This window comes from Danio rerio, chromosome 14 (assembly GCF_049306965.1).
Source record: "Danio rerio strain Tuebingen ecotype United States chromosome 14, GRCz12tu, whole genome shotgun sequence".
NCBI lineage: Eukaryota > Metazoa > Chordata > Actinopteri > Cypriniformes > Danionidae > Danio > Danio rerio.
This window is the reverse complement of record NC_133189.1, coordinates 19913622-19936497: the sequence shown is the minus strand read 5'-3', so window position 1 is coordinate 19936497 and position 22876 is coordinate 19913622. Positions and strand designations below refer to the sequence as shown.

At 35.2% G+C, this 22876-nt stretch overlaps 1 protein-coding gene across 1 annotated transcript in view; it reads left to right on the top strand.

Moving 5' to 3' along the window:
• The first annotated feature begins 3781 nt into the window (after positions 1-3781).
• fgfrl1a (fibroblast growth factor receptor like 1a) overlaps positions 3782-22876 on the top strand; it is a 119167-nt gene continuing 100072 nt past the window's right edge. The window contains 2 exon segments of the mRNA NM_200376.1: positions 3782-3842; positions 4366-4462. Coding sequence (NP_956670.1) covers positions 4399-4462 — 64 coding nt within the window. The 5' untranslated portion in view covers positions 3782-3842; positions 4366-4398.

Sequence of the window (22876 nt, the reverse complement as noted above, 5' to 3'; positions counted from 1 at the left end):
AGCCAATTCGGTAGATGGGGATGATTGGGAGGTCAGGATAGATGAGGACCGATGGAGAGAATTTGGGCAGGACACCGGGGTTACACCACTACCCTGCTAGGGAAGTGCCATGGAATATTTAATGACCACAGAAAGTCAGGACCTCTGTCTGAAAGATGGAAAATTGTGAAATAAAACTGAAAATAGTTTTTCTCAATTTTATTGTACCAAAATCAAGTGTTGTGTCAGTGTTTATTAATACAGAAAATGTGTGTGTGTGTGTGTGTGTGTGTGTGTGTGTGTGTGTGTGTGTGTGTGTGTGTGTGTGTGTGTGTGTGTGTGTGTGTGTGTGTGTGTGTGTGTGTGTGTGTGTGTGTGTGTGTGTGTGTGTGTGTGTGTGTGTGTCCGTCAAAATAGTTAGCCCTCCAATTAAACTTTTTTAGATTTTTTTTTTTTTTCAAATATTTCACAAGGAGCATTTCATATAAGGTTTTTATTTATTTTTTATTTATTTATTTTTTTATATATACAGTTTTTGGGTCAATATTATTAACCCCCTTTAGAAATACTATTTTTTTTTCTGTCTACAGAACAAATCACAGTTATGTAGTAACTTGCCTGATTATGCTAACGTAGTAAATAATCTAGTTAAGTATTTTAATAGTAATAATAATAATAATTAGGGTGTCCGCAGGTTTTTAAAATGTCTTAAATCTCAACTGAAATATAGTGAATTTTAGGCCTTAAGTCTTACATTTACTTAAATTTTGTGTTGTAGGTCTTAATTTTCCTTTGTTCAAGTTTAGCTTTCCAATCTGGCCAACATGCATATAATTACCAACAATTAATCTCATTAAAACTTACATTTTATTTTGTTTTTTATACTTTTTTTTGTTTGTTTATTATAGATTTTAAATCTTTTAAAACAGTTGTCACTATTTATTTTTAAAGCAAGGCTAAGTTGAAAAAAAGTGTATGTTTATGACTAGAGCTGGCTTTTTTTTAACACAATATTTAAAATATTTTGCTAAGAAATATCTAAAATTTATTATTTTTTTATTAATTTATTATTGTATCATTAAATGTATTACATTTATTTATTTATTTTTTGTTTATTGGTTTTAATGAACATAAACAAACAAAAATGGGCAAGACAAATGTATCAGTAGACAAGTATAGCAGCAAAAGGCAAAGAGAAAAAAACAATAAATAAATTAAAAAATAATAAATAAATAAATAAACATACAAACAAAATACAAAAATCATAATACACAAAGTTATGCTGAGATTAAGGTCACACTTATTATAAAAATACATCAGATGTTTTCATAGAGTCAGGGGATCATTAGAGTCATGATCCATATTTTTTTGAAAGGCATCCCCTTTGTTTTATAAGTAGTATGTATATTGTTCCAAGAGCATTGTTTCATTCAAGAGTTGCATGAACAGTTCAAATGTTGGAGGTCTTTGTTGGTTCCAGTTGAGCAAAATGCATTTTTGCTAGATAGTTGATGCCGAGTCTCTTTATAGAAGTAGGATCAAGTGTCTTTTTCAGTTCTGTACCACAGAGGTATAGTGTTGGTGTGTTGTCCAATGGAACTTGCAAAGCTTTGCTGTAAAGTCCTGTACTGCTTTCCAGAAAAAAAAAAAAAGCTTTTTGCATTCCCAAAAAACGTGCATGATTGATCCTGAATAGGAAATTGTAATGATTTTTCTGATAGAGCAAATAAAAATCTTTTCCATCTGTGCCATTTGAAAAAGCTAAAAGCGTTTAGCCCTGTATGAGTCTACAATTTCATTCATAATAAAAGTCTTAAATTTAACTTGATGAAACCTGCAGAAACCCTGCTGAAATTTCACTAAGTTGAACACTACTACATAAAAACATCCAGTCAACATGGCAAAGACAAAAGAAATTACTTAAATAAATAATAAAATAGTAAAACTATTTGTTGTCTTTGGCTTTTTTAAGTAGGCCTATGTAATTTTGATACAAGGGCGATGCAGTGGCGCAGTAGGTAGTGCTGTCGCCTCACAGCAAGAAAGTTGCTGGTTCGAACCATAAAAACTGACAGGTTATAACGCAGGAACAGGATATATACAGTATGTGTGTGTGTATGTGTGTGTGTGTGTGTGTGTGTGTGTGTGTGTGTGTGTGTGTGTGTGTGTGTGTGTGTGTGTGTATGTGTTTTTGTGACATATCAGGACACTGTATAATGACATGGGTATGACACAGGTATTACAAAACGGAGGTGAAATAAGAGGACATTGGTGACGTCCTCATTTCTCAAAATGCTTATAAATCCTGCAGAATGAGTTTAATCAGAGAGTAAAGCTGCACACAGTCTCCTGTGATGATTGGGTTTAGGGGTCGGGTTTGGTCAGGGCAATACAATATACGTTTTGGACAGTACAAAATGAATGGAAACCTATGTAATGTCCCCACTTTTAACAAAACAAATGTGTGTGTGTGTGTGTGTGTGTGTGTGTGTGTATGATGTTTAACAGATCAAGGAAAATTTGATACAATTTTATTTTGATACATTTTGTTACTGCTGTATTTTGTAGTTTATTTTGATACACTCAAACTTATTGGTATTTTATTTTAAAATACATTTCAATGTGTTTTTGTCCAGCCCTGACCACCACTATTCTTGAAACCCTTTTTTTTGTCAATGTTGCTGTCCGACACAAGATGGCAGCAGGTGATCACATGTTAGTTATTACTAATATATGATGATTACCATCTGGTTTTCAGCGTTGATTCTTCGCCAGTGGAGGGCAGCAATGAGCTCTAAGGAGCTGTGTGGTTTGTAATGGCTATGTAGCTTTTTGGGTGCAGATAATTTTGTCTTATGATGCCATACATGTTTATATTTGTGTGAATGTAATGTACAATTCTGTACAACATTTAAATACAAACGTTAATACTGTCTGGACTTATGCATTTGCATTAATACAACGAAATTTTATTATTAAAAAAGTCACATAAGAATAACACTTGCAAATTTGATCTCTTGATTAAGCCAGCATTTTCATATACGTGATGTTATTCCAGCTGTCTCTTGCATTTTACTCAAGTTTCCACGTGTTATTGTTTGTTATTGTTTGCGGATGTTGGCCGCTGTGCCGAAAAAAGCCAATTGTGCATTATTCTACTCGTTATGGTTGTTGTTTGTCATGGTAATCAGACAGTTAACAGGGTTTATTTATATTAAAATATTTTATGAAATATATTTAATGATGAAAATTGGCATTTTGAAGGCATTTTTTTTATTTGTCTACGATTTATTATTATTTATTCATTGTGAAAGAGTTAAACTGAGAGTGAAGAGGCTCGCTGTGATTGGTCAAAAGTTGGCCGTAGGGCTGGACCGTCTCACACTCCACTCGGTGTGTATGTGTGTGCGCGTGTGTATGTGTGTGTCTGGACGGCGAAACATTTGGTTAACGGTAATTCAAACACCGTTTGATACATATTTAGGTGCTGTTCGCAATTTCACCATGCGTGTTATTTGCTACCTGAAGAATACATGAACATAAATTCGCCTTGAATTGAAGTGCGTGCGCAACAGGGCGCGCGCGGCGGCTGTCTGTCATCTACAGAAGTTTACGGCAATCAGCGCGTGTATTAAAAAGTGTCGCGCGAAAATACATGACGTCAGAGCGTCCAGGAATACAGTCGCGCGTGATAATTAAACAGATTGAAAGAGCTGGATCCAGGGTTGCGAGCATGTGGATTTCGGATGTAGCCTCCAGTCTATATGAAATGTCTGGAGTGTTTTAAGAGGATGTAACCTTAAGCATGATATTTTACCTACTAGCTGCGAGGAACAGATTTCTGATCATACTTTCAATTGTTGGTAAGTCTTAGATGTTTGGCTTTAAATGATATTTTTACGCGAAATGTAACTTTTACCTACTTGCAACTGCTTTTTTATTTATTTAATTATTTGGAATAATTTCCAGCTTCTAGTTGTGCTGTTTGATTTAATAGAGACAATGCTTTATTAAACAACCCAAGTTTTGTTACTAAGGTAAAGTTAGTTTTATATTTAGACATTCGTTCATTTAACAGTCCCTATATTGTTAACTTTGAATTTTCGGTCTGAATTAGCATGCAAGTTCTACTTCAAACCAACATTAGCACGATTTAATTGTGAACAAGGTTGTACTTGGATAGTCATTGGCTGCTAATATGATTTCACTATTGAGAATGCACAAAGAATACTTTTTTGAAATAATATTATTAAGGAGAATGTCTGAATGTGAGAATAGAAGACCAACTTTACCTCAATTGTTTGTGATTCAGTGTTATGCATGCTTAAAAAGGTGTCATCGCCTTAGTAATTCAGCCACCAACAGATTTCGTCCTATTTTTCATAGATTGAAGAACCAGAGAGCTTTAATAGGGACATCATGGAACTTCTTTGGATAGTTTTCTTCATTTTTGACATTATTTTCATCACAGACTGTGCTAGAGGTGAGTACAAATATGTTTGTGAAAATGTTGAAAATCCATGTAAAGAAATCTCTAATGAGTTCTAAGGTAATAATAAACATTTTGAATGTAAATTTGTCACACATATTGATGTTATGAAAGTATCTTTTCTGTACGCTTATAGACCATTTCAATGTGGTCATGACATTGGCCCCTGAACATTTTCTGCTTGTTATCAAACTATTTCAGAACTGTAACAAGGGGCAATTCAATCTTATCTTAATGTTAAAACAGCTATCACAACATGATCAATATGTGGCATGGGCTGGTATAAGATACTGATGGTATGATAAACTTGGATAAAAATATCACAGATTCACTGTTTCATGGTATTGTGGTAAAAAACTAAAACACTTTCCACCTTTGAACACAATGCATTTTATTTGAAGAAACTTTTACAATATTTTGGGACAGTAACCATGTCAGGCTAAATAATTCAAATGAATCATTGACTTCTGCTGTCTTCATTAGTTTAGAAAAAACACAGATTTCATGACAATTTAAAACAGCATCTTTGAATGTCTTCTCTGCTGGAGATACTGCTTTTTAAAAAAACTTAAAACAAAACTTAAAAAAACACCCTACATGTACCATAGTAACGGTGTAGCAGAAAATTTTGGCAGTTTAAAAACCTCAACTTTTCCAAACTGTGGTGTACCTTGATAACGGTTAGCACAAGATTTGTGTTAAAAAGTCGTAATATATACGAATATAAATAATATGTAATATAATAAATAAGTTGATCATATTACTTATTAATCTTTTCATGTAGCAAAGTATTTTAGTAATTGTATGTGCTTTAAAAAAAATAAATCAAACCCCCTGATGCGTGAGAGAAATGGTTTTGTATGTCAATTAGATTTTTTTTTAGGAGGGTTGTCGGAGGCTTACAGGGAATGGTTTGTTTGTTATTTTTGTTGTTAGTGTTTTGTTTTATTCTAATGCTTTTTTTTTTTTTCAAATCACATGACTATATTATAGGATTGTGCTGTGATGTGGAAAATATGTATTTTGTTTTATGTGCCTTTCCACAGACTTTGTGACTAATTGGTCACCAATATATGTACTCATACACTGTAAAACCCAACAGTCAACTTTATCATTTTATTATTCAATCACTTTATTAATAAGTGTAGTTTAACCAAAATATACTGTAAGTTAATTCTAGTCATTTAAACTGTTGATGTTAATGAGTTAATTAAATTCCTCATTACTTCAACTTAAATGGAGTAAGTTTACAGTACTCAAATAGATTATTATTATTTTTTTTTTTACTCGAATGGTTTGTAGCTTTCGGTTTCTTCAAATGGTTTGAGTTGCCTTAACTTACTAAGTTTTACAGTACTCAGTTGATATGAGTTCTCTTCATTTTATTGGCTTTTACTGTGCTCAACTGGCTTCATTTACTCAAATAGATTACAGCACTCATTAGGATTAGTTTTAGAACTTAAATGGTTTGTTGCAATCTGTTTCCTCAAATGGTTTGAGTTACCTTAACTTTTTGGGTTTTACAGTGTAGATGGTATGATTTTCCATTTTTTCTTCTTTTTTTCCTTGCCTCCATCTATCTATTGACTTATATTCTTATTTTTAAGGATTACTATAATTTCTATAACCCATTGCACATTTTAAAATTTGCCTTTATGTCTGTAAAAGTACATTGTACATTCATTTTGATAATCTTAAATGAACATGTTACAAACATATAATGCTAAAAAAAAAATAAAGAGAACACTTAAACAACACAATGTAATGCCAATGGTTCTCTTTATTTTTTTGAGCAGTATATTTGTTTCCTATTAAAAGATAGCAAGAATCACCTATCAGTGTATTAACGGTTTAGCAAAGCAAGCTGCATTTATTTTGTGTTTAATGTGATTTTGCTTTTATTTCTTTGTTTCACTTTAATGTTGAATTTAACCTTTTCATATTTAGTTTGGTGTGAAAAGTCATCATGTTAATGAACCATAAGGTGTAAAAACGCTTGTGTGGTGCTCATCAATAAGATGTGTTATTCAACTAACAGGCTAAACTTGATTGAAAATGTTTTAGCAGAGTTAAAATGTAATCATTCTGGACTTTCGAAGGAACCCTTAACGTGTATGTTGTGCTCAGATTGGGAACTTGAGAAACTTTCAGGTCGTGTCACTGGCATTATTTGCTGAATGGAGTTCTCTTGCATGAGCCATTCTCCAGTCGTCCTTTTTGGACTGAAACGAACCATCATTTCCATTCTGAATGGGCTGAATGGGGGCCGCTGATGGGCAGATAGTACAGCTCACTGACTCCACTCCATCAGGGCTGCATGTGAAGCGTGATGGAGTCTCCCTTTTGCGTTAGTGTACACCTCAGACTCAACAGCCTGTCATCGGAGCTGGAGAGAAAGAGAGAGAGAGAGAGAGAAAGAGAAAGAGAGGCCGAGCGACGTCTGTGCAGATTGCATCTGTGAGGGGCCCTGAACAATGTGGCATTCACGGTCACATAGCTCTGGCCTTCATGGAGACGCTTAGGCAAAAGTAAACAGAAATGCAGAAAGCAATGCGATTAGATTAGCCAATTATGTTTGTTTGCTCTGCAATACCTAAGGTGTGCCCCCCAAGCCAGAATGACTTGTGTTTTCTAGGAAGTGCAGACAATTTGCCGCCTCGGTCGTATCTGAGACATGACGCTGAGGGTGCGTTTGATATCGTGCGCTTGCGGAGTTGAATAACGGAACCAAATCAGATCTGTCTGTTGAAGATTGCTCGATTGTTGTTGCATTACCTTGTAAAGTCTGCCTCATTTTAGCATTTTGAATAGAGTGATTTGAGATGCAGTGAACTGGCCAGTTTCATGCTTGGGTTAAAATAAAGAAAGGAACACAGTTTTTTAATGTCAAGATATGGCAAATTGATATGACACTGCAGAAAAGTGCCTATGAAGTGTACAAGTGCTGTAGTTTAATTAGTTTGCTACTTGCTCTCTGCCTTTAAAAACACACAAAAAACTATGACACAAAGTCAAAGTTATATGTTACGTTGACTTAATCTATTAAGTTATTCACTACATTTATTTGTTATACAAAGTTTAGCATAATATTTTTAGTCCATTTGACTGATTTAAGTTGAGTTGACTAGAAAAGTTAATTTGATTCAGCTAAAAAATTAAGCCAGGAAGCAATTTATTCAATGCTTAATTGAACTAAATGTAAATAAATTGTCATCAATTACAGTTGGTCAGAATTATTAGCCCCTCTGAATTATTAGCCCCTAATTTCTGTGTAACGGAAAGAATATTTTTTCAACACATTTCTAAACGAAATAGTTTTAATAACTCATTTCTAATAACTGATTAATTTTATTTTTGACATGATGACAGTAAAAAAAAATACTTATACAGCTTAAAGTGATATTTAAAGGCTCACTGGGCTAATTACAGTAGGTTAATTAGACATTCATTCATCCATTCCTTCATTCATGTTCTTGTCCCTTTATTAACCTGGCATTGCCTTCCAGCCGCAACCCATCTCTGGGAAACATCCACACACACTCATACACTCTGGGAAATTTAGTCTACCCAATTTACCTGTACAGCATGTCTTGGACTGTAGGGGAAACCCACGCGAATGCAGGGAGAACATGCAAACTCCACACAGAAACGCCAACTGACCCAGCCGAGGCTCGAACCAGCGACCTTCTTGCTGTGAGGCGACAGCACTACCTACTGTGCTACTGCGTCGCCCGTTAACTAGACAGGTTAGGGCAATTAGGCAAGTTATTGCATAACAATGTTTTTTTTTTTCTGTAGACAATCGAAAAATATATAGCTTAAAGGGGCTAATAATATTGACCTTAAAAGGTGTTTGAAAAATTTAAAACAGCTTTTATTCTAGCTGAAATAAAACAAATAAGACTTTCTCCAGAAGAAAAAATATTATCAGACATACTGTGAACATTTCCTTGCTCTGTTAAACATAATTTGGGAAATATTTGAAAAAGAAAAAGATTCAAAAGGGGTAATAATTCTGACTTTAATATATAATATTGTCTTCAACTCACTATCGTTTACTCCCATATTATGTTTTGCTATTTCTTCCTTTACTTCCTCCTCTCTTCAATTCATCTAGTCAAAACTTAAAATATATAAACAATTTGGAGATTGAAGATTATGTATGATAAATGAAGTATAAGTATAAAATAAGAGTATGGTAAATTAAAACCCAAATATAAAGGTTTAACTGATCAATCTTATACTGTAAATTTGTATTTTTTCTGTTCAGATAACTTGACAGGATTAAACTTTTTAATGAAAAGACAAACATTTTTCAGGAGAAATCTTTATTTGTGTTTTAAAGATAAATAGAAATGTTTAAAATGACACAAAAGTAAATAAATGATGACATAGTTTGGAAATGATCCTTTGAAATACACATTTTTTTTGTATTAACTGTCTTACAATGCATGTCCAATATTACATTTACACAAAGTTCATTTTACCTTTACTATAGTAAAACAGGATATAATTTCTTCCATCTGGAATCGTTTGGTGCTACACACCAAAACAAATCCAAAAGGTTCAAGGTGAGGAATCTTATCAGCCAAAAAGGAAGGTGTTTTATTGTCAAAAACAATTTATGTCATTGAGATAACAAAAGGAAGTCAAACTTATTTTGTTTTTTTTTCCACCAGAAACCCCACCAAGAAAACAAATTTTGGATTGCATTTAACTCTTAATGTTGCTAGTTAACACACTCAATGCATTTTTTTCTACACATCCCATAATTTCTAAAATACCAACTTCTACCAAATGGTTAAGATATCGCTTTATGATAAAAATACTGAATTAAGAATGAATACATATACAATGAAAATCAGAAAAATATATAAAAGTATAAGACCAAAAAATAAAAAAATAAATCAAAATAAAACATTTTTGAATACTAAATCATCTTTATTTCTTAAACATGCCATGAAATATTTGTGTAGTGTAGTAGTGCAACAGGATCATGTTTGTTTGAATTTTTTTTTTTTTTTTTTTTACCAACAATACTGTGTAGTGTAAAGCATTATTTAAAACAGTCATTCTTTAAATTACTTTAACAGTCATTATTTAAAACAGTCAAAATATGGCCAACCCTTTGGTTGAGCAGGCAGTTAAGAGAATATGTTATTAGCCCCCCTGTTTATTTTTTCCCCAATTTCTGTTTAACGGAGAGGTTTTTTTCAACACATTTCTAAACATACTAGCTTTAACAAATCATTTCTAATAACTGATATATTTTTTTCTTTGCCATGATGACAGTAAATAATATTTGACTAGATATTTTTCAAGACACTTCTATACAGCTTAAAGTGACAATTAAAGGCTTAACTAGGTTGATTAGAGTAACTAGGCAGGTTATGATAATTTGGCAAGTTATTGTATAATGATGGTTTGTTCTTTAGACCATCGAAAAAATATATAGCTTAAAGGGGCTAATAATTTTGACCTTAAAATGGTTCTTAAAAAATTAAAAACTGCTTGTATTCTTGTCAAAATGAATCAAATAAGACTTTCTCCAGAAGAAATAATATTATCAGACATACTGTAAAAATTTCCTTCTTCTGTTAAACATAATTTAGGAAATATTTAAAAGAAAAAAAATCAAAGGGGGGGGGGCTAATAATTCTAATTTCAACTGTATATATAGTCAGTTTTGTCTTTAAAAGTATTACTTAAGTTGTTTTTGCTTTTGTGTTGCTTGACATAATGAAAGGCGATCGAATTATAGTTAGCGCTGGACTTTTAGAGTAAAGTTCCTCTGTCCTTGACGTGAAGGGAGTGCTTCATGCCAAATGACAAATATTTTCCGTTGTTAACGGAAGTGTATTTTGCGCAGTGCTGCCAAAGAAACATTGCCGTTGTGAGGCCCTTGCAATGTTTATGGGTCCAGGCATCTTGAAGCAAAGGAATTATCATCCAATTCCATGCACATGGCTGCCCATTCCAGCGGGCAATTTGTAATGTTTGTAAATGCAAGGCGCATCCAATCTTATTTGAATCTCCCTTTCGCCAGCCATGCCAGAAGCAGGCTTTAACAATCCCATGAGGAATTTCAACAATTTGTCCACAGGAAAAACCTTAAAATGTGCAGTTTATATGATGCAATGGCCTCGTAGTTTGAATGGCCATCATTGTGTGCAAGACACTGAGAGACTGTAATTAAGACCCTCAAGCCTTGTTAGTTACAGCTTCCCATTTTTTTGTGTTTTCTCTCAGATGATATCGACATGAATTACGTCCCCTGACAGGGATAACTTCAGCATCGGCTCATTAGGAACAAAAATACGTTTGTGTGTGCTTTTGTATCAACATTGCTGAAACAGATTTTCACGTTTTCGCTTCAGGATTTGGCTTGAGTGGTATTTGGAAGGAATAGAGTGAAAACAAAATGAATGCTTTCCGTCTCTATTAATACACAGAATGTAGTATTTTACAATCATATAGAGGAGATTAAATGGGGGAGTTCAGTTGACAGATATGGCAGAACTGTTAAGATCTTATTTGTGTTTGAAAAGTGTCATGCACACAAACCTTGCACACTGAGTTTAATGCATATTGATTAATCCGTTATAAAAAATCCAAGCAGCGATGCTTTGCTTTGTTTTCTTTCTTCTTTAAAAAAAATGTGAAGAAAGAGGAAATGTGTCCATCCAATTTACCTATGAAGAGGAAGGATAATTTACCTATCAAAGAAGTGTAAGAGATTATCCCAAAATTAAAAAAACAATAATAATTCAGGAAGTCAGTGGCATTTTGATTCTTTGCTTGTAACACTGCAGCCACCTAACACACATGGTCCAACAGCAGCATGGGAAAAGAACACTGCTGACACTGAACCCAGCATAGGCTACAGCAGTGGTTCTCAAAACCATCTGTCAACTAGAGCTGCACAATTAATCTAAAAACTATTGCGATCTCGATTTGACCCCCTAGACGATCTTAATCTAGCATTTCTATGATTCTGGCAATTATATTTTCTAGTTCAGGAGAGAAATGCGGCTGTACGTGGCTTTTCATTGTTTCACATACATTGCTCAGCAACATGGACACCTCCAAATGATGTTAAAAGAGTCACATACTTTATTTATAAGGTATAATTCTCCTAAAAATGTAATTTTTGTCTTCATATAATGCTGTATTCGTGGCCGGGAAATCACACATGACGTGAGCTGTTGACCATCAGCTGTTACCACAGAGAAGGTGGGCGCCCGCCCTACTTAATGATAGACGCACGCGACTTCTTAGTAATATTCAGTTAGTGGCAAAGTGATCGTTTAAGAGCCGCATGCGAAGTATGAACCACACTTAGCAGTGAAAACGAAACTAAAAGTGTGCACTTCATTTAAATAGTCATATCGCATTTTAGAAATATGATTGCGACAAGAATTTGATATGTTTTTTCTTTCATAGTGAACAAACCGTTGTGCATGAAAATAAATGTTTATAGTGTAAGTATAACTACTTTAGTCTATATAATGCTGATTTTACCAGAGAATAAAATGGTCTAATAATGTTGTCAATAACAGATTGCAAGCACATATCTCAAACATATTTCAACATCAGAATTATTTAAAGGAACCAGTAGACCTACTGTACACATAATATTATAATTGTTGTTGTACCCTATGGTTGAGAAAAAACAATAATAATTGCAGACTCATATTAAACTTTATTTTACATCTACAGAATCGTGAGAAAATCGTGATCTTTATTTTAAAGGAAAAAAAATTGCTATTCTTATTTTAGCCAGAATCGTGAGCACACTTTCGTTCTGCCCAATTAGAATTGCACATCCAAACTATGCGGAAGTGGAATAATGGCATCTAGTATATAAACATTATATGTATAACAGTATATGTATAACAGTATATGTATATGTATACCATGTGTGTGTGTGTATATTTGTATATAATACATATGTGTGTATATATACTGTATATATATATATATATATATATATATATATATATATATATATATATATATATATATATATATATATATATAAGGGCAGCTCGATTATGGGAAGAATAATAGTCACAATTATTCAAATCAATCAGTTGAAGTCAAAACTTTTTTTTTTATATTTCCCAAATGATGTTTAACAGAGGAATTTTTCACAGTATTTCCTATAATATTTTTTTTCTTCTGGATAAAGGCTTATTTGTTTGATTTCAGCTAAAATAAAAGCTGGTTTAAATATTTTGAAACCTATTTTAATAGCTCAATATTATTAGCCCCTTTAAGCAAGATATAACTTCAAGCCTTTGAATATCACTTTAAGCTGAATACTAGTATCTTGAAAAATACCTAGCAAAATATAATGTACTGTCATCATAGCTACGATAAAAGAAACCAGTTATTAGAAATGAGTTATTAAATCTGTTATGTTTAAACTGTGCTTTAAGCATCTTCACTGTAAGAAAAAAAACCTCAGCTACAAAAGTCCTTCAGTAAAGAGCAGTGAGGGTTTTTCTCCTTTTGTTGTTTGATTAATGATAAAAACAGACAGCAGCAGGAATATTGCGCTGTCACTTTAAGAATAGTGCGGCTCTGATATGGTTTCTCTTTCGCATGTCTTTTGATTCTCAACTTGTTTGTTTATTACACAAATGAGGGTTAATATGAATAATCATTAAACACTGTGCTCTGACACAAATGTGCATGTATTTGACCATTAAAGCGCTCACATTAAGATGGCATTAGACGTGTGTGCTCTTAGCCTGTGTCCGAAACTAAGCGCGGTGTGCACAAACACAACAGCATGTGCTCTGTCTTCCGCACTTTAAAAAAAATATGAATTATTCAAATGTACATCAATGAATGATGCGCATCCCGTGCTGCAATCGTTACATTACAGTAAATGCTTTTAGTCATTTTCATGTGGAACTGAGCTTTGCAGAGCAACACATGTACAACTGGAAATTGACGGAATAATATTGTGGAATAATCGTTTATCTCGATTAATGTTTTTCATAATCGTTAGAAGCCAAAATCGAAATTGAAACCGGATCTTTAATTAATTTCACAGCCCTAATATATATATATATATATATATATATATATATATATATATATATATATATACATTTATTAGCATTTCCATTGAGGAAGACTCAAGGAACATTTAAGTAGGCCCAATAAAGTAGTTATTGTGAAGTCAAATGGTGTTTACATAGTGGCCATTTTTGTGTCACCTACTTTTCACCTAATTTGCAATAGAATTTAGTAATATGAAAAATTTGTATTATGGGAATATTTTGGTTCCAAAGTCGCAGACACTGAACAAAAACAGGTAATTTTCAAGAGCTGTCTCAGAATTGTTGCCATGACTTACAGATTATTGAGCTAAAGCTTGACTATAAAATCAAATCGCAATCACACTATTTGTCAAAAAAATCTCAATTAGATATTTTCCCCAAATTGCACAGCCTTACTAGCTACTTTTCTCGAACTCGTATGCAACTTTCTGATAGTACAAACACAACTTCAGTTCCTAGTAGTTATAGAATAAATGTGACTTCCAGTGTTAAAAGTGCCGGTGTTGACTTGATTTTACTGATAAAAAAGTCACCTAAATCTTGAATGTCCTGAGACTACATAAAATGACAAAAGGTTTTCATGTTTGTTGGTGAACTATCCCTTTAAGGGACGGTCAAAAATCGCTCTGGGAACATATGGTAAGGCTGAGCTCTGAAGATGGTCTGAAGTGTTTGTAGGCATGTGCTGATTTGTTTACACTGATGTAGACCACCCTTGTAGCACATGTCGATACTCACTGAGATGTGTGGATCCTAAATCTCAACGGAGCAAACAGTCAGATGGTCTGCTTGCAAAGTAAACAGCCTTATGAACTCCAATCTGATGGACATTAAATCTGCATTTCTGGAAGAAACAGGCAGAAACTAAGAGAAGAGCCTATGAGTGATCTTTCTCCTTCCTCCACTTTTTTTCAACCAGTGAGACTCCCAGGAAGTTAATTTACTGAGTTTAAGAAACTAGATGTTACAGTTTGTAGCTCTGCACCCCCCCCCCCTCCCCCTTTCTCTAAAGTGTACGAGTTGATTATTATCAGTTTTCCTATATCCTCCAGTTTTCCCTGAATGGGTTTTGTGGTCTAAACCTTGGAAACACGGTTACTAGTACCAATTAGACGGTTGGATGCATGGTTTGCTGCAAGCAGAAGTGGAGTTCGAGTAAAGAAGGCTGTAAATCTCATTTCCATTGAGGAAGACTCAAGGAACATTTAAGTAGGCCCAATAAAGTAGTTATTGTGAAGTCAAATGGTGTTTACATAGTGGCCATTTTTGTGTCACCTACTCCAATTTGCAATAGAATGTGAGGGACATTCTTCTGTAATGAGGCGGAAAAATGGTTGAGGAAAATAAATGGTCTCATTTTCTTTACCAATACACAATCCTTTACCAATGCCTTCATTTACATTTAAAATCCATGTTACTCTTGCACATTTCTGATTTATTTATTTATTATGATTTATTTGTATGTATAGACGAATTTGTAGGCGGTTTGTAAACATTCAGGATGTGCGCGCAACGAGGTTGCACAAAAAAAACGGGAGCGCTAGCATTTGCAGCGAGGGAATGACATCTGATGCGGTACAGAGTTTGTTGTTGTATTAGAGATAAGTTATATTGATGACATATTATATGTATTATTTACATAATGCTTTCAGTGCATTATAACAGCTTGTAACCTTGTCATTACCTTGACAGCTTGTCATTATAACAGCATATACAACTATCTCTTTGAAACTACAAGTGATTTTACAAGAGAGAAGTTAAAGGCCTACAAGTGTTTGGATGCCTACAGTTTTGTTAGTGTGATCATGTGCAAGAAATAATGTTCCATGATTACCAGATTTAACACTATGGAGTGCTAAAACCAGAGGTTCTGCCTAGCCAAAAACAAGGAAAGACGATGGAACTGTACAAGGCTTGGGTAATCATCAACAAGCAAAAAAATGCATTTTGACAGCGAACTGCATCTGTACGGCAGGGTATGTAATCTTGTATTTTTACATTTCATTCAGTGTCCGCAATTTAATTCACCATATTTAACAGTTTTTTGCTGAAATCATTGCTGCTTTCAAAAACTAGTCATGTGTATGATTCAGCATAGCGTGAACTTACCTGATATACCAGGAGAACTGCAGAGTCCAGCATTTTTTGTTTAGTCCTCACTCCATTCAGCTCTTCCGATGGCTGTTAGCCAAAGATGTCTGCGGTTGGCATTAAAAGCAGTGTGGTGTACGATAAAATTTAAATTTTCTATTTTTCGAATTTGGCATTCTACCGCACAACACGACATGTTTACAACCGTTTTATTTTTGCAACTGGTTTGCGTAGTTGAACCCGTGACGTCGTGTGGCATAGCTTGGTAGTTTCCCTATTGGTCAATTACTTGCCATTTAAGACTTTTTCATAAGCTGTAAAATATCTGTTAATTGACTATCTGTTTATCTGTTCATTGAGGTAACTTTTGTGTTCGTTTAAAGTGTTTAATCACTCTAAAGGACCTTTTTATTTACCACCATTCAAAACCAGTTCAAGTTTTTTTTTTTTTTTTTTTTCTGTTGATTAGAAAGGAAGATATTTTGAAGAACAGTGGAAACCATTTACCATTGACATCCATGCTATAGAAAAAACAAATACTATGTGAAAAGTTACCATTTTCCAACATTCTCAAGTATATCTATTTTGGGTTCGATGGATTAAACAGAGGAAAAAATTCTAGGTGTGCAAATGATGAAAGAAATGTAATTTTTGGGTGAACTATCCCTATACTTTTATTGACATCTTTATTAGTTTGAAACAATATATTGTTCAGGTTAGACAAAGATGTAAAATATGGTAGAAAAAATTGTGCAATGTGAGTTTTAGTTAGACTAGTTTTGTTACACTATAAACGGTCAACTTTATCAAATGAAATGAGTGTAGTTAACTCAAAATTGACTGAAAGTTAATTCTACTCATTTGAAAAAAGTTATTATTTAAATACATCATTACTTCAACTGAAATGGAGTAAGTTCACTTGAAAAGTTCCTTAATGGGTTTTACAGAACTCAGTTGGTTTGAGTTCTCTTCATTTTTTTGGCTTTATTTACTCAAATGGATTAGGTTCACAGTACTCATTAGGATTAGTTTTTTTTATTTTTATTAAATGGTTTGTTGCAGTCGGTTTCCTCAAATGGTTTGAGTTACCTTAACTTATTGGGTTTTAGAGTGTATTATACAGAATTATTTTGACATGTTACTATACAACATATTGTATTAAATTGATATGTTCAACCCAAAAGTGGTCAGAGCAGGGATCAATAGCCCATAATGCAATTTGAAAGCAGCTAGTATGTTGTTCTATTACTATTTGGATTTTCTCCAACTATTTTCATGGTGTCAGATTATTTGGATTTTTAAACAGGAACCCCTTGAGGTTTTTGTTATGACTTTGCTATTGATCTGTGTCACTCTGGCTGATGTGATTTTGATTAGGCCATAAAGATCCACCAAAAGGTCTCGAGTTGTGGGCATATGGCGATTCTTCCAGTGGCTAACAGAGTTTCACAGCAGCTTAAATTGGGGAGCACCTTCTCACGGTGGCTGGATGCTGGTGTGGGATCTTGTTACTCAATGGGGGAGGTGCTCGTAATGATGGGAGTGTGAAAAGAGGAAAAACAGCCCAATTGGAATTGGGGGTTGTACAAACATTTAGCTAAATGTGTGACTAGTTCACTGAGCAGTTGTGCCGACCAAAGTTTGAGTTTAACTTTTCCATAAATGGCCAAATTTTGGCTACTGGAATTGGTTAGTTATAGGAGCTCACCACTAAGGTGGTCAAGGTGTTTGTTTAAACTACCTATTCAAAATACGCTGAAGCAACAAAATTCTTGAGTTTTTTAGGACAACTTAATTGTTTTATGTTCAATCTAATAATGTTTGTGAAAAACAAATAAGTTAACTGAATTCCTTCATGTTGTTCCAACACAAATCGATTGTGTGGAACCCAGCATTTTTTTACAGTATGGTATGTGAATAAAAGAGTAAAATGGACTGAATCATGACTTGTAACTAAAGACTGTACATATCTTTTTTTCAGGCTGAGGGTCATTTACACAACATTTCCAGTCATTTTATAGGTATTGCCTGTTCTTTTCATTTGCCCAACAACGTCATTTTTAAGACAGAAATTTATATATCTTTTTTAGAAAATTGAAAATGCCGCCATTGTGTTGTTCATGTAAACAACCTCACTAAAAACTAATGTCTTTGTAAAGATGTCATCATGCATGTTTAGAGAGGTCTAGATTAAAGTTAAAAGGAAACGAACATTAAGCACACACACACAGCAAATAATACATAGAGAGGAGTGTAACACAATAGGTAACTGCAGCTAACTTGAGCTTTCTGTATCTTCATGTGTATGGCACATAAAATAATGTGCCAGTGTTTCATATTCCATAAATTCATTTAGTCAATGTACATTTATGCCGCTGGTAATCCCTGTTGTGCTGGGTTGGACCGTGCTCGAGCATATAAACCCCCCCCCCCCCAACCCTCCCCGATATACACATCAATTTAGCAGCATTTTTTAATGAAACTGTTTAGCAATAATTAATATTTTACAGTATTGTGGTGGGCAAGGCAGTGGCGCAGTCGTTAGTGCTGTCGCCTCACAGCAAAGTGTGGATGTTTCTCAGAGATGGGTTGCGGCTGGAAGGGCATCCGCTGCGTAAAAACTTGCTGGATAAGTTGGCGGTTCATTCCGCTGTGGCGACTCCGGATTAATAAAGGGACTAAGCAGACAAGAAAATGAATGAATGAGTATTGTGATGGTTGGGGTTAGGGTTGGGGTGGGGGTAGGTGTTAAAAAATAGAATTTATTGGGTAATTTAATAGATAGCTTAAATAATGCTCAGTATAACTACTGTTTTTACTTTACTGTGACAGTTGGGTTTAGGGTTGGGGTGGGGGTAGATGTTAATAAAATACAATAAATGGGAAATTTAATACATATTTAAATAATTCTCGTTAACTAACCATATCTGGTCTTGCAGCAACCTCCCAAAAGGCCTTCCTATTACTCAAAGCATTTTCACTTCCTGCAAAGTGTTCAAGAGTGTTCTTGGTTGTATCCAGTCAATCTACAGTAGCTCTAGGAACCATTGTCCATAGGCAATAGACCATTGTCAAACAAGACATGCAACAGTTTTTTTCTGCTTGGCACATATTTTATTTTATTTAATTTTTAAATTGAATTTTATTTTATTATTTTGTTTTATTTTTAAATTTAGATAAATTTTATTATTTTATTTATTTTTATTTTTAAATAGAATTTTATTATTTTACTTTATTTAAACCCTTGGCTTTTAGCTTGTTTGTTTATAGTCATTTTTTAGTATTCGAGCAACCCTCTCTAGTTACATGTTTTATAATGTTTTATTTTGACCATTTTTTCATTATATAAATAAAAAAATACTTTTTTCAAATCTTTCCTTATTGACTGTTTGATTTAAGTTTTTTTCCTCTTACTTTTCTTAAGTTACCTGTTAATGATTATTTTCTGATTTTGGATTGAGCTGTTTTACATTTACTTTGTTCCACCAACATTAAAAAAAATGAAAAGCCCAAAGTAAGATGGCTCATTGGCCATTCTATCCATAAACGCAGAAGTGGGTGTGATTGGTCGAAATCTAGACACGAATGTAAAGAAATGTGATGCAACATGAGCAGATCTAAATGTAATTGGTGAGTAAACATATGCAAACACTACAGACTTGTTTTAATTATGCTGAGTCATATTTTTGCTCCATTATCCCCAATTTGTCGGGACATTTTCATTTATTTTGGAGTGCTATAGGCACCAGTTATAATTAGTGAACAGTATGTAGACTGCCCCAGACTGGAATCTATAAGCTGATTACAGATGTCAAGCATACACTGACTGTCCAGCTCTTAAATTCCCTTTGCAAATAGCAAATGCACAAAAACGGTGTGTGTCCCAAGCAGTAAATCGCAGTCAAATGTAAAGTTTAGTTAAACAGTGGACTGATAGCTGCTGGGAATCAGTCCTACACATTTCACACGCTCACCAGCACTTCCTGCTTGTAGCATATAGGCTGAATAGCTCATTGTTATGGGCCGGTGGTCTGTGTTTGGCCAGTGCTCAGCAGAAAAGGTCGAAGGTCAGTATAGAGGAGCAGAAAGAAGGCCAGGTTGGGTCGCATGCCTGACCCAACACGAGAGGTCTTACAATAACATTTCTCCTGTTTTGTCTGCCGGTGCGTCACTTTTCCGAATCGCTTTCCGTTTGGTTTTTTGGACTCGCTGGCTCGACGTTCCTCGATTCCTCTGTCTGGGACGGCTCTCCCGCCCCCATATCCCCAGCTGTTCTTTTGGTTGCATTACAAATGAGATGTTGAAAAGCAATCCTCAGACTGGAGACAGCTCCCCTTGTTTTCTTTGGGATTTGGCATGTCAGTTTGTGTTGGGGCCTGTGGCTCTCCAGCAGCTGTGTATATGTCATGTGTCAGAGAGGGATCTGATGCTCCCCGCGCAGCAGAAGTCCATGCTGGTCTCCAACAATAAAGCTATGCGTGTGATTGATGGAAGGCATCTCTTGAAGTTACACCGGCCGCTGGCACGCAAATGCGTCAGCTTCCCGAAAACTTTTTTATTATTGTTTAGGCAAGGCAGGGCAGTTAACTGTACCACCCATCATCACAACGCCTCTGTTTCAAATATCTACCAGCAGTCCAGGATAACAAGGGCTTGTTTTAGGCATCCTTACAGGTGTTGGAAATCCTTAAAAATGCTTCAATTTAATGTAATATTTTCAAGGTTTTAAAAGTGCTTTGATTATGGATGCTTGAAAATGTGTCGCTTATATTATAATTTGTTACTAAATGAGTAATATGGCATTTAAAAGTGCTGTATGTAAGCTTTTGACTCATCTAAAGCATGAAAAATACCATAATATGTTTGCAGATATTTAAGAAACATGACAAGTGAACATTCTTATTTATCTGAAAAGCAATGCTTAAGTCAGATATTCTGCTTTGAACATGTGTGTGGAATGTCTTTGTTTTGGTCCCTTTTTAACCCACCTAATGCGAGTTTAGCCAATTACATTTCAAGCATCCCGAGTTGTCTTGGTGAAAAACAGTGTATTTTATTCAGTCAGTCATGAAGGCTCTTAAAGAATGCAACCGCAACCGAAATGCAACCTTCGGTGGACAGTCGCAGACTCCGAAATGAGACGTGGATTCAGAGTTCCACATGAGGTGGTTATTAATAAGCAAATTATATAAATATTAAGAACGTAAACATTAGGTGAGCAGATTACATTGTTACTCCTAACTGTGTCCTAACAACATGCTACATAAAGAGGTTTGCATTGACAAGCAATTTGGGTGTTTGCAACAGACCAAACAGGACAGAAATTTAAATACAGCCATTTTTTTTAACGCATGACGGTAAAACACCAACGCCGTTATGAATATATTCCGCTACCGAAATGCGACTTTCAGTGGACAGTCGCATTCAGAAGTACAGAATATATTCGAACAAGATTTAAATCTGCCTTGACTCAGCCTTTAGGGCATGGGTCTCAAACTGGATTCCAGAAGGGCCGCAGCTCTGCACAGTTTTGCTCTAACCCTAATCAAACACAGCTGATCCAACGAATCATGGTGTTTAAGATTACTAGAGGACTATTAAGCAGGTGCGAGTTGAAGGTGGTTGGAGCTAAACTATGCAGAGCTGCGGCCCTCCAGGTATTGAGTTTAAGACCATTACTTTAGGGTCAATAATCGGGCGTGCTCTTGTTGGATCTCAATCTGGCAACTTGTGCTTGTGTGTGTTTTGACCCAGGAATGCTATACCTAGTTCAACCATTGGGTGTCAAACTTACAAACTTTTAAAGGCCAGGGCCCGATTGCATGAAGGTTCTTAAGCTAAGAAATTCCATAGTTTTAGGTTACCCTTAAGGCTGATTTATACTTGGAGGGGTTGGATGGGTTTGTTTGACAGAGTGACAGAGTGCGCGCAACGTGTCTGAAGAGAGAGGAGGGATGCTTGACCTGTTTGAGGACCGGGAGGGAGACTCGCGATTTTTGGGAGATTATCGCTCGTTTGCGGCCATTAGGAGTTCCGCAAATGCAGAGAGATTCCCGGAACTTCTGGGAGACTTGGGATGTCTGAATATCAAATTTAACAACTATCGTGAGACGCAATCCAGCGGTAAATCCTTGATAATCTATCCGACTTGCACTGCTCTCTGGAGTTTAGAGGAGTGCATGACAGTGTGTGGCTATGTGTGTGTGTGGTCACGTGATGTTCGTTTTCAGTGGACGGAGGGCTTTTCAGAAATGCTAGGTAAAACACGGTGTGGATGTGGAGCATTTTCATTCCAAAATGCCATTTTAACACTAAGACGTGTTAGTATAAACGGTGCCAAAGTGTGTATTTTTCGCAAGAGGGTTTGCAACGGGGGCGGGGTGGAGGATCGGCGATGCTGGCTCAGCATCGTGTTGTCTATTGGCCATTGGCGATGGACGATGGCATCATCTATCGGCCCAACCCTAGTGTTTACCTTATGAGTAAAGTTGTTACACGTCCACCAGTTCCTGCCTTTGAATGAGCAAGTTCAAGCTACTTGAAGCGTTCAGAAAAAAAAAAAACACCTAGGAAAAAACTCGACACAGAGGAACATTTAAAAACCTCCCGCTCAGCTAATGTTTCAGAAGTGCTATTGCAGAGCAACACAAACAGTATGCAGAAGTATAAATGCATGACTATCACTCAATGCAGAAGTTTAAACCAGCCTTAAATAAAACATGGGTTGCAAAAACCTAAGGGTGGGTTACCTTAAGGAATTTAAGGCTGCCATTAAATATTTCCCCTTGATCTAAGTGTTCCCTTAACTTTTGCTTCAAAGTCCTTAGTAACAATTTCTCTTTTACAAATTTGAAGGATCAAAACGGATCCTTAAATGAGCAAATGACTCTCAATGTGTAAGCATTTTCACCCAAATCAAAATGTTTTAGATAAAATACTTTAGGTAAAAACAATCATAGAGAAATAATTTTAAAAAATCATTTAATAAACAAACTAATATACACAGCGTGTCCGTATCATGTCTGCGCAGAAGTGCATCCATATGAAATAGCAGTTTCAGTCCAGCTTCAGGCATTCATAGTTCGTTACAAAGTCCTTTTAGGGCCTACTCACACTATGCCATCCGTACCGTGCCCAGGCCCGTTTCCCAGATCGTTTGAGACGTGTGAGTGCGCTGAATCGGGCTCAAGCACGGTTCACTTGGCCGGCCCTGGCCCGGTTGGAAGAGGTGTGCCTGAGCGCG